General features: G+C 36.1%; 1 protein-coding gene across 2 annotated transcripts in view; it reads right to left on the bottom strand.

Moving 5' to 3' along the window:
• LOC121321536 (protein phosphatase 1 regulatory subunit 1C-like) overlaps positions 1-15972 on the bottom strand; it is a 33664-nt gene that overhangs the window by 7853 nt on the left and 9839 nt on the right. For both annotated transcript variants that reach the window (XM_041260528.1, XM_041260529.1), the window contains exons 3-4: positions 10560-10594; positions 10036-10102 (exon numbers count right to left, since the gene is read on the bottom strand). In XM_041260528.1, coding sequence (XP_041116462.1) covers positions 10036-10102; positions 10560-10594 — 102 coding nt within the window. The remainder of the gene's footprint in view (positions 1-10035; positions 10103-10559; positions 10595-15972) is intronic.

The following is a 15972-nucleotide window of genomic DNA, read 5'->3' as shown; positions in this document are numbered from 1 at the left end:
TTCTGGTAATGATACTAATTACCAGTACAGGTAGCCACAAACATTTTGTTTAATCCGTGTAAGGTGGTGGGGTGCACTATATCCTAAATATGTGTTTTGTTTTGTTAATTTATTGATTTCTCACAAATGTATTGTTGTTACTTAATGACCTTTAATTAACAATACAGGGGTTAACCAAAAAGGTCTTTCTAACATTTATCTGACTGATGTAATGATGGGATAATGGGAAGGGCAGCACTAAAATACCTTTCTTACAAAATGCAAATGAGGGTGTCACCAGAATACATAAAGTTAATTTGCAAGGTATTATAACTGGATAGTCACTTTTGGCAATACAAATATCAATATATTGCTTAATCCAGTTTCAGGGTATGGTTATATTAAAAGGTTAGCATCATCATTTGCAGTGTAATTAGGGCCAAGAGATCCTTTTGTGTTTTTGAATGAGTGAATCTTATGGATATAGGAAATAAATCACTTTTGACAATAAGGGCGTATCGTTGCTTTTTTTTTCACATCACATTATAAAAAAGTTTTGAAAAGGAATCAATTGCTATACATTTGTCTTTAAAAGTAAGTCATTTATAATGAAGTGCAGCTTAAACACCAAATACTATGAATGTAAAAATAGTAAAAAAAACAAAACAAAAAAACCCAACACTAAACATCCTGATATTTATAAAAAAAATCAAAACAGTACATGCCTCAAGACATTCCACTGACCTCATACATCAAACACTTGCACACAACACTGAATAATTTAAAATTAATAATTAACAGTATCAAATGTTATTATATGTATTATGCATATTATGATCATAGTATATGTTGTGTTTGTTGCACCCTTAGACAAAACACGCACAAGACCATTATCTTCTTTACTACTTTTTTTCTTGCAAAAGTTTGAGTTAAATGTTTAATGAAGCTATTTGTATTATTTATTTAATACATACAAACAATAAACTATTTTCTACTCATGGAGAGCTATGCGTGGAGCAGTGTCTTTTTCAGTGATGATAAAGCTTTATAGATATATTTTCTTTTATTTCTTATCTTTATAGTAAGCTACAACTACGGTACATTTTTATTTTTAAGTCCATGGACATACTCACACATCATCTGTGATGTCACCTACTCTTAAAGGCACAGTGCTCCATCACATTGACCTTCGATCAAACTTAAGGCTAGCAAATGTAAACTAACTAGAATACTAACAAAGAACATATGAATGTTTTAACCACTTTAAAGATATTAACTTTTAGTTTTAAACATTTGCTTACTCTCGTAAAGTAATTCAACATATAGGCCTACACAGAAACATTGTATGAAACCCAAATTCTTGGCATCTAAGAACAAGCCCACCTTTCATGCCAAGTGATCCCCTCAAAATGTATAAATCTGTTTCAGCACTGGATAGCGTTTCATTCGACTTCTTATTGTATAATATTGTTGCTATCTCGGTTAATGCAGGCAGGCACATCACACAGGGCGTGGCAATCCAAAAACAGGTGGAGGGTGGGTGCGAACCCAGGACTTCTCGCACCAAAGCATAGCGCCGATACCGGTGTACAACAGAGCCAACTCTCTTGCAAGGAGTGTATATCGGGTTTATGTCTTTGTGTGTGATCACGTCACCTACCAGCCCCGCTGTTGCCTTCTCCCATGCACGCTACACTCTCCCTTGCCAGCCTCAAATCCACCCGGGCTTGCTCACCAGGCTACAGTGTGATGAGTGTGTGCTGGGGTACCTGCATCCACTTCTGACACCAGTGTAGCAATCTCTGTTAACGCAGACAGGCACATCAACCAGGGCAAGGCAATCCACATGCAGGCCGAGGGCTGGCACGAACTCGGGACCTCTCGCCCTAAAGGATAGCAGTGATACCGCTGTTCAAAGGAACTTTCACAGTCAGTTCATGTCATTTCTGGAGGAAGTTGACACAGAAAACTGTGATCTGATTCAGTACTCTGAAGTTCGGTGATTGAGTAGGGGGAAAGGTTCTTGAACGCTTCAATGCATTGCTTCCCCAGATCAAGCAATTCCTGGATAGCAAAAACAAAATTTGTTGTATTTCTCATGGATATTGAATGGGTACGTGATTTGACCTTTGTTGATCGATAAGTGGAAGCACCTGAGTGACCTGAAAACTCAATTACAGGGAAAATACAAGTGTGTAAGCAACCTGGTTGCCATGAGCAAGCCTTCATCTGTAAACTTGACTCTTATGCACGGAAACTAAGCCAACAGGATATGACTCACTTTAAACAGCTCACCCAGGCACTGTCTAATGAGTCACAAACTGCAGTCGATTCCCAGAGTTATCAGAAATGTATAATTGCTCTGAAGAGCAATTTGAAAAGAGATGCAATGATTTTGATAAGACTAGTGATGTCATTGCATTCATCAATTCACTGCACACTTTCCCCATTCATTCTGCAGCATCCTTGTCTACACTGTGCCAAGTTGACATAGCTTTGTTGGAGAACAGTCTATTGGAGTTTTTAGTTGGAACTGCATCCAGTTGTGTAGATTGGAAAGTTTTGTCTTACCCAGAAATAAAGCTTGTGTATGCCAAAATAATTTTTAGTTATATGTATGTGTGCAAGACCACATTTTCAGCAATGACTGAGCTCAAGTCAAAAAACTGCTGAAAACTTTCTGACCAGAATCTGGAGGCTGAACTTCATTGTACTGTCTCTTGTTTTGTGCCTGAGATAGAACAAATGGTCAAAAGAAAAGCATGTAAAAGTTTGCACTAAATGTGAAAAAAAACACAAGGCATCTCTGAGGTTCTTTAAGTTCTTGTTTTGTTTTTCAATAATGTTTACTTGACTTTTTATTTCAAAGAAAATGAACGTTCATCGGTACTGTGTTACTGTAACTTACTGTTCTGGAGCGTTAAAGGACAAGCCATTTCAAATTTATCTACTTTAATTGCGCAATTGTTATATATTTTTGTTGTGGTTGTTTTGTTGTATAAGTTATCTTTACATATTGGATATATATTATATTATATATTATACTATTATACAATTATTAGAATGTTATATTATTATTTAAAAAAAAAAAAAAAAAAATGCTTGGGCATTACTGGATTAAATCCGGGTAATTGTTGGTATAGCTTTTGGGTGGATCGCAGAGCCCATTCAGAACCACCAAAATGGATGGATCTCAGTACTTGGTGTGATGGCCACCGCTGATATAAATTGCACTTACAAAATTAATTTTAAATTATTTATTTAACTTGTTTGTTAATATATCCAATCAATGTATTTCCTAGGTTTGGTTTAATTATTTCCTAGGCTCGATGCACTTATTTCCCAGCCTAAGCTCGTAAACATTAGAAAAAATGGAACCTCCCATTTTTATTTTTCTGTGTTAACTGACATTTTTTGTTTTTATCTTTGTTCTTATACAGCCTTGTGCACAACAGGGCTCTGGGCAACTCTGTGCCAGTTTGATATGAAGATGCTGGCATTGCATGGTGCCGACACAAGCCATGGCACGGTACGGATTTTTACAAAAATTATGAAAACAATGCGGCACGCTTTCATAACAGTGATAGAACAATGCAGTGTGATGCTGCAGACGTCATGGAAACGAGGTTATTGCCAAGTGTGTGTGTGTGTGTGTTTTTCTTTCAAACTCGCGTCTGTATTTTTCAATATTTTACACAATAAAAATAGAAGCATATTATTATTATTATTATTATTATTATTATTATTATTATTATTATTATTATTATTATTATTAGTAGTAGTAGTAGTAGTAGTTGAATGTAATAGCATTCACTGATATTCAAATGAAACAGTAGTACAGCACAGACTTTTATTTTTTTATTTTTTTATCCTGCCCTGTCTGTCTTCGTCTGCCTTTTCGCATGTTCCTGCCTTGTTTCCCTCCCTTCAAAAAGTCACATATACTGGCTGGGGATTGGTCAACAGCTATTTTCATGTTGCTTTCGGCTGTCCTTCCTACTCCTGTGAAACGTCTCTCCGCCCTGTTTCGCTGATTGGAAATGGCTAGTTTTGGTTTTGGGATGAAGTAAATGCGATATTGAAACTAGCGATATTATCGCAAAAACACTTTTTAGCAAGAGCGATCAGGGTTTGATTTGGTCAGACCCTTAGTCTAAAGCCCTTCCCCAAGCCAATAAGATTTTAATAGCAGACTTTTTGAAATACATTTTTAAGTCATATAGAGAGTATGACTATATGCCATCCCTGTAAATAACCATCCAGCACAATAGAAACATGTGTGCAATTAAAATAAATACAAATAAGCCAAAGAGGTGGTACTGCATGTCTGTGATAAATCAAAGAACAGAAAAGGGGAATCAATAAAGGAATTAATGTCAGTTTACATGAAAGTACTATATAGTCAAAATAAGAAGGAAAATTGCACTATTCACCTACTACAACTCATTTTCTATTACAATACATAGCCAAATTACATGTTGTACTGATTTATTTACCCACTAAAAATAGAATATTCCCATTTACATAAAACCAAACAAAAACAAATCTATTATTTATTTATCATTTCTTTACAACGGTGCGCGTTACTATACACTCTTGCTTAGTAAATTGTATTGTCTGTGTTCCTATTTGTTTTTAACACAAACATATTACCTCTACAGTGGGATCATGCAACTATGGGGGGTGATTTTAAAAGTTCTGAATTACATCAGAGGTAAGAAATGAGGCCATCTGTAAAAGCACTTTTTAAAAAACATAAAAGTGTACAGTTAAATACAGGTTGTGGTTATAGTAAGAGGTAATTGGTTTTAGCTCAGACTCGCATTAGTTACTTGGCACATGGAGCTTATTTTCTATGTCTGTTTAAACAAAAGGAATTGCAAGTAAGAAATGAAATATAACCAAGGCCTGTAAAACAGTTACCATTCCTACCTTTCTCAATGGGTGTAATCGGTCTTCCTATAATACTATACAGTTTTTATATCCATTAGCTAGTGAAGTTACTTAAGTGCCTGTGTGAACAAAACCCTTTCAAGAATCCATGAGGGTCATGGTCTATTTTTGCATCTGTAAACACCTGGCAACATGTTCTGTAACTATAAAGTACACTTTTCAAAAATAACTTTAAACCATTTTTAACAGTTGTTTATCCTTAAAAACATCCCATTTCACAGTATCAACAACTCGTTTTGAAACCTGAATACTATACATTTTGAGAAACTATGGCCACCACTGTGGATATTGCAGGTAACACGTGACTGGAATATACTACTGTGCTGTTGAGTATTGCTAATGAATCATGTACATGTAACACCCTTGCCACCAAACACATTACCCACATTAAAAAGGACATTCCGTTATATGTATTAAATAAAAGGCTGCCAAAAAAACCCAAAACAGGTATGACATAATTAATGAAAAGACAAATGTTCATGTTTTACATCAGAAGGGACACTATTAAGTGGCACAGATAAATAAACAAAGTATTTGATATGGTCAATTATGACAAAACCTGTTTCTTTACAACATAGCTGTTTTCAATAATCAGCCAGTGTAACAGGGTTAAGATTTCTTTGCACTTTATTTTGTATTTATAATTTATAGAAGTGGCTTTTTTCTATTGCACTTTGATTATTTTATATTGATATGTTTGTTTGTTTTTTAAGCATGTGTGAATGTGCGTAAGGAAGTCGCATTGTAATTGATTAATTAGTTAAATTGTGTGTAGCTGAATACATTAAAAAGCTTCATTAGGAAGAATGAGGAGAGAGCTGGGAGGAAGTTCAGGGTAATGAGCAGTTCATGGATGCCAGGCTGGAAGTAGGAGCGGCGATAGGGGGTTTTGAGAAACTGCTACTTTGTGTGTGAAGTTTTATGAACTGCAGCATATACTGGCGGGGGTGTGCATCTGCATATAACAATTGTAGCTCATGTGTTGCCACTGCTGCTACATTCTTAGCTGACAACGGCTCTGTCTGTAGTGAGAGGGGTAGGGGGAGATTTAGAATGGCTCCTATGTGATTATTTAGCCTGTAAAATGAAAATTCATTTAATTTCTTTGATAGCCGTGAGAAAGGGATTATTTAGTCAATGGAATACGTGCCCAATGCTCTGTATCTGAACTCCATTGGTAAGATTGAGAAAACTCTAAGTTTTGTTTTGTTCCACTGAAGCACCGAGTTATTTAGATTTTTACATTTTGTTGAATGATTCCTTGTGACAGAGATCAAAAGAAGCTTGGTGTTAGATCTTCCTCCCGACCTCAGATCGTACTAGATAAAAGGAGCAGAATACCCTGGACTAAAAGGCATAACACTTTATTTCCATGGGTAGGTGGAAGTTGATCGACTAGAAAAGGAACTGAGCTACGTTATCCGAACTCAATGACCCAAACAGGAAATGGCGTGGCATCCGCGGATTAGAGAAGCAGATGCTCTCGTTAACCAAGAGGTCACGAGTGAGGGTATAAAATAGGGGCGTAGCAAAGTAATCTGTTCCTTTGTAAATGATTAAAAAACAACATAAAAGGAGTCCCTGCATTTAAAAGAAACTTGAGAGTGTTCTGTTAGTCTGTCTTGTAAACGTTGTTTGTTTGTTTTGTCTGGTTACTAGCACCATCCGGAGCTGCAGCCGCAAGCCAGCATTAAAGCAGCATTTCACTTTCCACTAGGAACTGTCTTTTCACCACAAGCACTTAATTCATGCACCGTAGGAACTGTCTTTGTGTTTTGTGTGGGTGATAAAACTAGACTTTTAGTTGCGGATTATACAAACTGAAGTGTTACACACCGCTGTATCACTTCCATCATCTATTATTTACAGGTATTTGCCATAAGGCTCTGGACATTGTAAACCATTTCAATAAACACCTTTGCACCTGTTTGTAATTGTCTGTGTGATTTGTACCTGCACTACACTCACCTGTATCTACTCACCACAGTCCTCAACCACATCTCCAATTCACCAGTGTAACTGACTGGATTGTTTTATTCTGCTCAGGTGCCCTTTAGTGCTTACAAACTGTGATGCTGACTTGTGAATGATGGTGTCTAATTTGTGTAGATGATAACTACTATGCCTCTGTTTTTACGAAGCCCTGGGAAAAAAAGACCAGTTTGATGTATTCTATTTTTGTAAATTTTAAAGCATATTTTATCTATAAATAAAAATACTGAACTCCATTTTTTACTTGCCCTCTGCTTTTCTTGTGGTTCATGCATTTCTCTTTCACAATAAATAACCTGTTCTGTTAAACTAGGGCAAGCATTACATTTAGTTGTTTTTTCTTTAAAGACCTGGCGTAGTCGGATTACTGCAAGGCATGGTGGTGGCTTAGCCTGATCGTAGTTGACCCTGAGGTAGTTGTGCACGGTCCTATATTGGTTTGAGCTCAGTTACTCTGCCCCCTTTATACCAGTTTTATTGAATTCAAGCTTTTAAGTGACTATGCATAGCAAGTACAAAGCATACAGCTCATTCACTGCCAAACTAATGCCATGATTACTCATTCTCCTTAAATCAATAACAGAAATAAAAGTCTTTTTAGTGCATCTATTCCAGGAAGGATATCCTACGTGAGTCAGCGCTGTGGCCTTCTAGTGATCTTGATTTCTTGCTCTTAAAATCCCTGTACTGCTGCACTCAGTCTAAATCAGATCAGATTGTTGCATGTCAGAGGGTTAGAGGATCAGCAAAATGTTGTCTCTAAAGGAGTTTTTTTTTTTTTTAACTATTTATTTTATTGAGTGTACACTATATTCTGAAAATTACACGATAGATGTACAGCTATATCCATATTGTGTGTGTTTTCTTGAGTTGTTTACCTATGCCTTGAAGGTCGGTTCTATTTTACAGTCTAGGTGATATAAATATAGGTCAAGTTGACTCAAAGATTGTCTTTGCCATAATAAAGAATGCTACAAGGACATTCAAGTAATCAATGTAAGTCTGCAATTATAGGAAAATATTTGTTTTCTATCTTTAAATACAGTACAAGGAGGCAAGCCTCTCCCCCTGTAACCAGCTTGCCACTTAGTCACTGAGTCAAATAGGTACACTGCTGTTACCTTGGGAGGCATACATAGCCTTTACATTGGCTTCAATAACTACTGTAATAAAGCTCTTTTGTCTCAAAGCAGTATAGTGCACCACACCTTTTAAACTCCTGCATTACAATTCCCTGGGAGATAGCTGTCCTAATCTCAACACGAATAAAAAGGAAGTACACTGCACATTGTGTCCTTTGGGTCAATTCTTCACATTCAACTGTTTCTGAGAAATGTCTCTCCAACACAAAACAGCAATCTGCAAAGTATCCTGTATTTACTATGCCAAGTTTTTAAAAGAATAATACTGGCATGTATTTGTTTCACATAGTTTGAAGGGTGAATGTGCTTTATTGAAAACCGTCAGTTACTGATACACACGGGATTTCCACACAGTGGAAATTGACAATTCCAGAGGTGAAAGGGTTAATGATAGCTGTGCAATGTGCTTTTGCTTTAGCAATACAGCTACCGACATATACTTTTCAGTTTGATATGCGATCCCTTAAAAGTGCCTATTTTATCATTCGTGCACTTTACTTTTAGATAATTGGGGGAATATATTGGACTAGATTGATTTAGGGTAAGAGGAAATTGTCAATTCCCAAGAGAAAAATCAATTCCTCTTTGTAAAGTACCAAGCTCTAGAAGGATAATGTAACTTTTTTATACTAACAGCTTACTAATTCTGAAGTGCAATCTTTTTTGCAGTTCAGTACTGATCTGGGCACATGGTGGCATAACTTTAATTTATTAAGGTCAGTACTGAATTGTTTGGAAACTGAGGGGGAGTTGTTGGAGGAAGAACAGCCAATAGTTTTTACAGATACCTTCTTCAATAATTAAATTAGGATCACATTATTTATTTTTTGATTTGAGCACTAGGCATATTCTGGCACCTTTACTATGCATTAATACAGGCACTCCACAAAACGGACATTGAGAGATCCTGAACAAAAAGTGTAAGAAAAGGTTTTCATCAGTTCTGGTACACATTTCCGTTAATGCAGCCCTAGGTTTTGGACTGCAAATCCTTAATGTGTATTTCCTTGCCTGAGCCCAGTGTTATTTTTCTCTCAGGTCATGTTCATAACATTCTGCTTTTTTCTGATATCAGACTTCTTTTCTACAGAGTTAAGAGGAACTAGGCACCATGTTTGTATATGTTGGGGTGTAACAACCTGTTATCTCAAAATCTACTACAATACTTCACTACCAAATCTAAACACTGTGAACACTTTTAAAGATACTGTTTAACAGACGTAGGCTGTGATCTAAACTTGGTAACTTGGTAACTTGATCGCCTCTGTTTTGTTGTTTTGTTGTTGAGAATAAATCTCATCATATTCCACCACAATATTTACATTTCTACAAAGCTACTCAAAACTGCCATGACTAATTTGATTACCTATGATGGATTGGGTTTGTGAAAACAGAGAGGTTTAAATATAGCATTTGAAGAAGAAATTAGCCCAAATGAAACTATATCAAATGTGATTTTCATTACCAAAGAAATAGTTCTTATCTAATAGATGGTGTATTGTATATTGCCATCAAAACACATATAAACTGCATTCATGGGTTCATATTTACATCAGTTTAATGCATGACAAAACACATTTGATCCACAACTTACCATGAAAAAGGCACTCTTTTTTATCGTTCAAACACACTGAGCTAGATTCTCAAAGTAATTTAATCCAAATCATTATTTGCCCATTATTTTATTTTTTTTAATGAACTTTCACAAGACAATTAGAAGTAAATAGCTTAGAATCCAACACTATCTCCTCAATTTGTATTTATTTTTTTTTTTTTTATTTCACACAAAATAATTGTTATATTTAACATTCCTGTATAAACTATAATATAGAGTTAGCCAATTGTTCCCAAAGTAAGTTTGAACAGCTGGTAACTAGACCTCCCTGCTTGAATGATGTAAAGCAGACAGACACTGACACTCCCAGGCACGCATGCAGAAACACAACAAGGAGCAGTACCTGGACAGTACCTTTCATAGTGGGAGGGGTGTACACACTTTGTTTTCTTTGCTTGGGAGACATCTCAGCACTCTCTGCCTGGCAGACACAATGGAAAACAGTTCAGGAGGAGATCAAATTCAACTGCTGCTATTTCAGGCAAGGCACATTTCACTTAAATCAATAACAACTCTATATCTAATGCATCAGCTGGAAACACATACAAAAAAGTCTTCTTATGAATGGAATAAAGGGTCCACATTTTAAGACTCCCAGAGCAGGAAAAAAATAAATAAAAAATCACCCATATTCATAGTTTTTTTAATTGGGTCCTATTGTAAATGTTATCAATTGTATTATATTACTAACTGTTCTTTTTGTTATTTACACTAAATTACTTTGACGCTGTGATTAAAATACAGGGCTAGATTCTCAAAGCTATGTATTCCAGTTGTTATGAATCAAGTAGGGCAATTTCTTTTCTGAAAGGAAAAAAAAAGATTACTGTACAATTCTTAAAAAAAAAAAAAAGAAACAACTGAAGTTTAGAACTTACTTGTCCCTGTGAGTTTACTGTCCTCTGTTCACCTGCTTTTAAGAAAAAGAAGACAGTTAGTGCAGAAAACACACTGAATCAATATTGCAATGTGCCTGTACCTTGGCTGGGTACATGTCCCTAAAAGATCCTGCCTTGCCAACTTAGCACATACAATTCACAAGGATGAATAAACACCTGCAGAATTGCACTTTTGTTTTAAGAAGTGTTTTACGTATGTGACCCATAAATTATATTAAACGTGTATTATTTGAAAACAAAATAATTATAGGGTCAGTATACTGTTATTTGTATTTGACTAACTATTTAGTAATGTCATGCAGTCATGCATTTTTTGTATAGGGTTTACAGAGTGCAAATCTTCTAATTATCCCCTTGAAATGATCATTACACTCACACAGTTACTATTCCAATGTGTTTGTTATAGTTTTACGTTATAATAATACTGAGTTATTACTATATGATATGTATCCTGCAACTGAAAGTGATTTATTTAAAAATATACAGATTAATGATTACAGATGATTAACAAGAGGAATTGTCCTTTGAGGTGCAGAATAAGAAGCTGAATATTTTAATCACATGTTCTTTTGTAAGTGACACCTTTGGCTCCATTTCCAGAGGATTCCTACACTAAACTGAACAGCACTCTGCCAAAGGAGCTCAGCTGTTACTGAAGCTCTCATCGTCAGAGCAAGAGTCCAGCAGGGAAGGGCGATCCCAAGATTTACAAAGGAAATGGAAATAAGAGCATGAGGCATTGTGATGGATTCGCTATTTACAAAAGAGTTCTCATTGTCGTTTAATTAGGATGTGCATAATTACATCTATATGTAAGAATATTGCAGGAGAGAATATGTTGCTCACTTTAGTTAAAAGTACAGTGAGGGGGAATACATTTCAATGGAGCATATACAATGTCATTGATGTATATCTTTTGACTGAGGAGCGATAATGCACAATTTAATTCTCAATAGACTTAAAGATTTGAACTTGAGTGAAATTGTGGGATATCATGTTTTGTTTTGTTTTTCCAGGACACCCCTAAACAACTAATATGACAGATGGTGGAATATCAACTATCCATATTTTAGAATGGTAGCAGTATAAGAAATTATTGTGTATTTTTTTCACTAACACATATTATACATGCAAGAATACTCAACTGTAAATAAAAAAATAAAAAAAATTAATAAATTAAAAAAATCTGTAATTTTCAACTTCACAGTTGTGGTATTTTAACTAGAATTCTGTTTTTTAGTAGCAATTCTGTAACACAGAAACACTGTTTTGTACAGTGTTCTTTCAAAATGGCTATTGGCCAGATAAAACAGGCCTAACCTTGAGACACTAATCTTAAAACAGTCAGAATTCAAGAACATCATCACTTGTGAAGCAGAATAAAAACAAACAAACAAATCAAAAAAAGGTTCCACTCACACATGGCAACAGCAAAGTGGTAAAGAACAGTGCTGTAGGTTAAATGTAATGTGGAGAGTGTACCTAAGAGACAACATAAATAACTGGAAAGGCTGTTTTTGAAATCCCAGCTGCAGCAAACCACCCAATTTATCTTCTTGTATCTCACTCCACCGAATGGTAAAAGTGACTGACAGATGGGCTATCCCCCCACTAAAAAGAAAGACATAATCATTTGCCTTGAGTTTCAATACAGCCTTGCTGAAGTTCACTAAAGATCATCTTACACACACACAGATTCACATAGAAAACAATGACTGGCTCAGGGCTGCTGCCCACACTGCATTGACCAGTTGCATTGTTCCTACAATACTGAGTATAAAAAAACCTCACATGCCAGCCTACTCAAAAGACTTCTCAGTTAACATGTCCTACCACAATACTTTCACAACCCGAAGAGACGAATTCCATCTCTCATCTCTTGTGTGTATTTAACTATCCAGGTCAGATGAAAGAATGGATACAGACTACGTTCAGCTCCTTTGACCGTTATCAGGGTTGCCAACTCCAGAATTTACAGACCCTTTCCAGGTCAGATTTTTTACCTTGCCACTAAACCACAAATTAATTAATGTTAAATCAACAAATAAAGTGGTTGTGAATTGCATGAGCGGCTTCAATAACGTGTTCAAATGTTTAATTGCAGTGGCAATTCTATCCAGAGAGCATCAAAACATGTATTCAAATCATATTGCTTGGAATGTTATGTGGTAAATAATATGTATCAAAATAGTGCAATTCAGTCATTATAGAGAATTATGCACTCACCCACATTCTTTCTCGTTTAACCTTGGGGTTCAGTTTCTATTAATGCAATACTTATTTCTGCTTCGCACAGTCCCACCCCAATCAGACAAATACAGCAAATCAGCAAGCTGTATAGGTCTGATTGATGGAAACGATCCTCACAGGAAGTAATTCTTGCCCCCAGACAGCTGTGCAAAATAATTACATTCCTTTAGCAACAGATCACGCAATTTACACTCACTTTACACGCTCAATAAAATTAATTAATTTGTGGTTAGAAAGGCGAGTTAAAAGACCTGACCTGCCTTAAAGTGTTCGTAAATTCTGGAGCTAGTTGGCAACCCTGACCATTACCCTTTTGAAATCTGTGCATAAAAGAAATTCAGGATGGAGAATCTGCAATGTGAATGAATTGAATTGCAATTGAATAGACAAATTAATGATGATGAATTTGGCCGGAGACCTGTTCCCTAGGTGCTCGACAGCTACCCACAATGCTGGCCGGCTAGCGCATACACGATCTATATGATGTAGGCTAGTGCTGCAGATTGGAAGTGGCACGTAGCCAGCTCCCCCAAAAGACAAAGCAGCCAAACCATGAATGGATAAAATGATGGTGATAAACGGTCAACGCAACAACTGTAGTGTCCCAATGCCACCTACCTTTGGCCAGAGACCTTGTCCCTGGGTGCTCAACTGCTAACTGCAATGCTGGCCAGCTAGTGAATACACAACGATATCGTGCAATCCAGTGCTGTGGATAGGAAGTGGCTCGTAATCACCTCCTCCCAAAAGACAAAGCCACCAAAACATGAACCCAAAACATGAAATGATGAATGAAAAGAAAGCAGTTGAGAGACGGGCCCGACCCCTACAGCAAGGGGTGAAGGGAGAACCTGGCCTCTCCAGCTTGCCACGCACCCTGCAGAAACTAAATACAAACTGTTTGACACTCAGGTAAGGAAAACCCCCCTATTTGCTGGTAGGAGGAAACCTTAGGGAATCCATGGCTGAGGGTAGCCCTTTCTCCAGACTCTAAAGATGGCAGTCTCCCCATTTGGCCTCGTCGTGCATTGCTGAGAGGCCGAACAAAAGGAACGACCTGAATGAAGCCCCACGGAGCCTTTATGCACTTGGAGATGACGTGTTGATTAGTGGGCGGATTCTCCTTCCAGAAATACAACCAAGTTTCACAAGTATCAGAAAGGTTTTTCAGAAAAGACATTATTATAATGACAAGTGTTTAATTGTAAGTACCCTTACTAAATACCAGTTCACTGTTCCATGTGCATGAGGTACATTTCAACTGGAATGGCATAGGCACTCTGAACAAAGCTGCATTACCAGAAGCTTGCTGTACAATTGTTTTCCAACCTATTAAACCTATTCCTGGAGAATTATGATTTCAAACAAACCCTTCAGTCATTGTACAAAATAAAGCAAATAGAAGACTGTCATTAATAAGGCAAAACATGACAAATCATGATCACAGCAGGAACTACAATAGACAATAATGCTAACTCACATAAAGGGGTATTAAATTGGTTAAAAACAAATTAAAAAAAAAAAAAAAGAAAAAGTAGGAAAACCACATAGTGCATCATATGGTAGTATATTACAGTGAATGAAACAGAAAACAACTTAGTAAATCAGGGATTTCACTAGGACACCCCCAGTCCAACACTGGCTCAAGCAACTTCCTTGTACTGGAGCCAAAAATAATGGTAGTCACATTTCTGAAATACAAGCAACTCTTTCCTTGTCTGTTTTAAACGGACGTGTAGAGACTTCTTGTTGGTAAAAATACTTTAATATAATTCATTTCTGTGGGATTTCAGCAGTTTTCACAAACTGCAAAATAACACATACACTTAAAACAGGCTTTTTTATTTTAGGCACGTTTTTATGTTCAGAATTGGCAGAGTCAAATTGACAGAGCAGCGTTACAGAGATAGAAACTTATTGAATCAAAAGGACAACAATAGAATTCTAGTATAGCCTGTGTTTTCAGGAAAGATGTTTTCTCAACGTGTCTGTCAAAAAAAGAAAAACCTTTCGGTTGATGGTTCAAATACAAATGAGCACGGAACAGTAACCAGGATTGCAATGTATTTGTATCCATTATGTGTTCTGTTTACAATGACATAAGCACTAATAGATTGGCTGTAGGTAGTTTATGATTGGGTGACATACAATCAGAGAGCTGAATAGAAAATTTGGAAGGAACAGGAAGGCTACACAAAAGTAGGTTTTGTAGAGACTTCCAAAACATATAATTAAAGCCCTGACAAGAACTGAATACAAAACATGACATTTTGATGAACTACTAGCGAAGAAAACGAAAAGTTATAATGGTGTCTTCACTAAAACATAATGAGATCAGTAGTATTTCTAAGTCACTCATAAAATTAGAACATGTTTTTTTTTTTTTTATTATTAAAATGTCTGCATATAAAGCTCTGCCTCTTCCTTAGGTCAAATGAAAATGTTGTACTTTACAGTATAAACATAATATACTGTAAGGTATTGATTTTTATATTTTTTTTCCCCAGTAGTCTCGGTTTTTTTTATTTTAGTTTTAACCCTGCTGTTAATGTAACTCTTTAAAGTTAAATATTTTGATCCACTAGCAGTGGTGACATCCATGGAGTGTCACCCCACATCTCCCATTATTATATTAGACTGCTATTCTACACACTACTCACAATATATGTTGCATCTATGCAAACTTGACTTTGCAACAGTATTAAACTATGAATATGCAGCTTAGTTGCCTCTTCGAAGGAGAAGCTAAATGACTGCTGATTTTTTTCTTGATAAATACTGTTACAATTATTTAATTCTATTTGCTCTTAAAAATATGGACTTCTGTTTACCAGCCATTTAACCCCTAACAGTTATTGGGACACCCTGTGTCCAGAAAGCTATTTTAATGTCCTGCACTCATTATGGTAGAAATTGTAATGCAAGCATGAGTATTATTTCACAAAGACAGTTTAAACTATTAGGACTTTTCCCGAGGAAGTTTCTTTTACATATCCAATTTTCAGATGCTTAACAGTTGATCTTGAACTTTATCTCCTGGGCACAAACTAAAAATAGATAGAGTAGGTCTATCAATAATGTTACCAAAGTACTGGCTGTGAAACTCATAATCATTACTTTGAGCAAAGTGAACCTGCTGCCT

This window comes from Polyodon spathula, chromosome 10 (assembly GCF_017654505.1).
Source record: "Polyodon spathula isolate WHYD16114869_AA chromosome 10, ASM1765450v1, whole genome shotgun sequence".
In the NCBI taxonomy this organism is placed as follows: domain Eukaryota; kingdom Metazoa; phylum Chordata; class Actinopteri; order Acipenseriformes; family Polyodontidae; genus Polyodon; species Polyodon spathula.
Note: the sequence above shows the minus strand (reverse complement) of the source record. Positions and strands in the feature narration are given on the sequence as shown.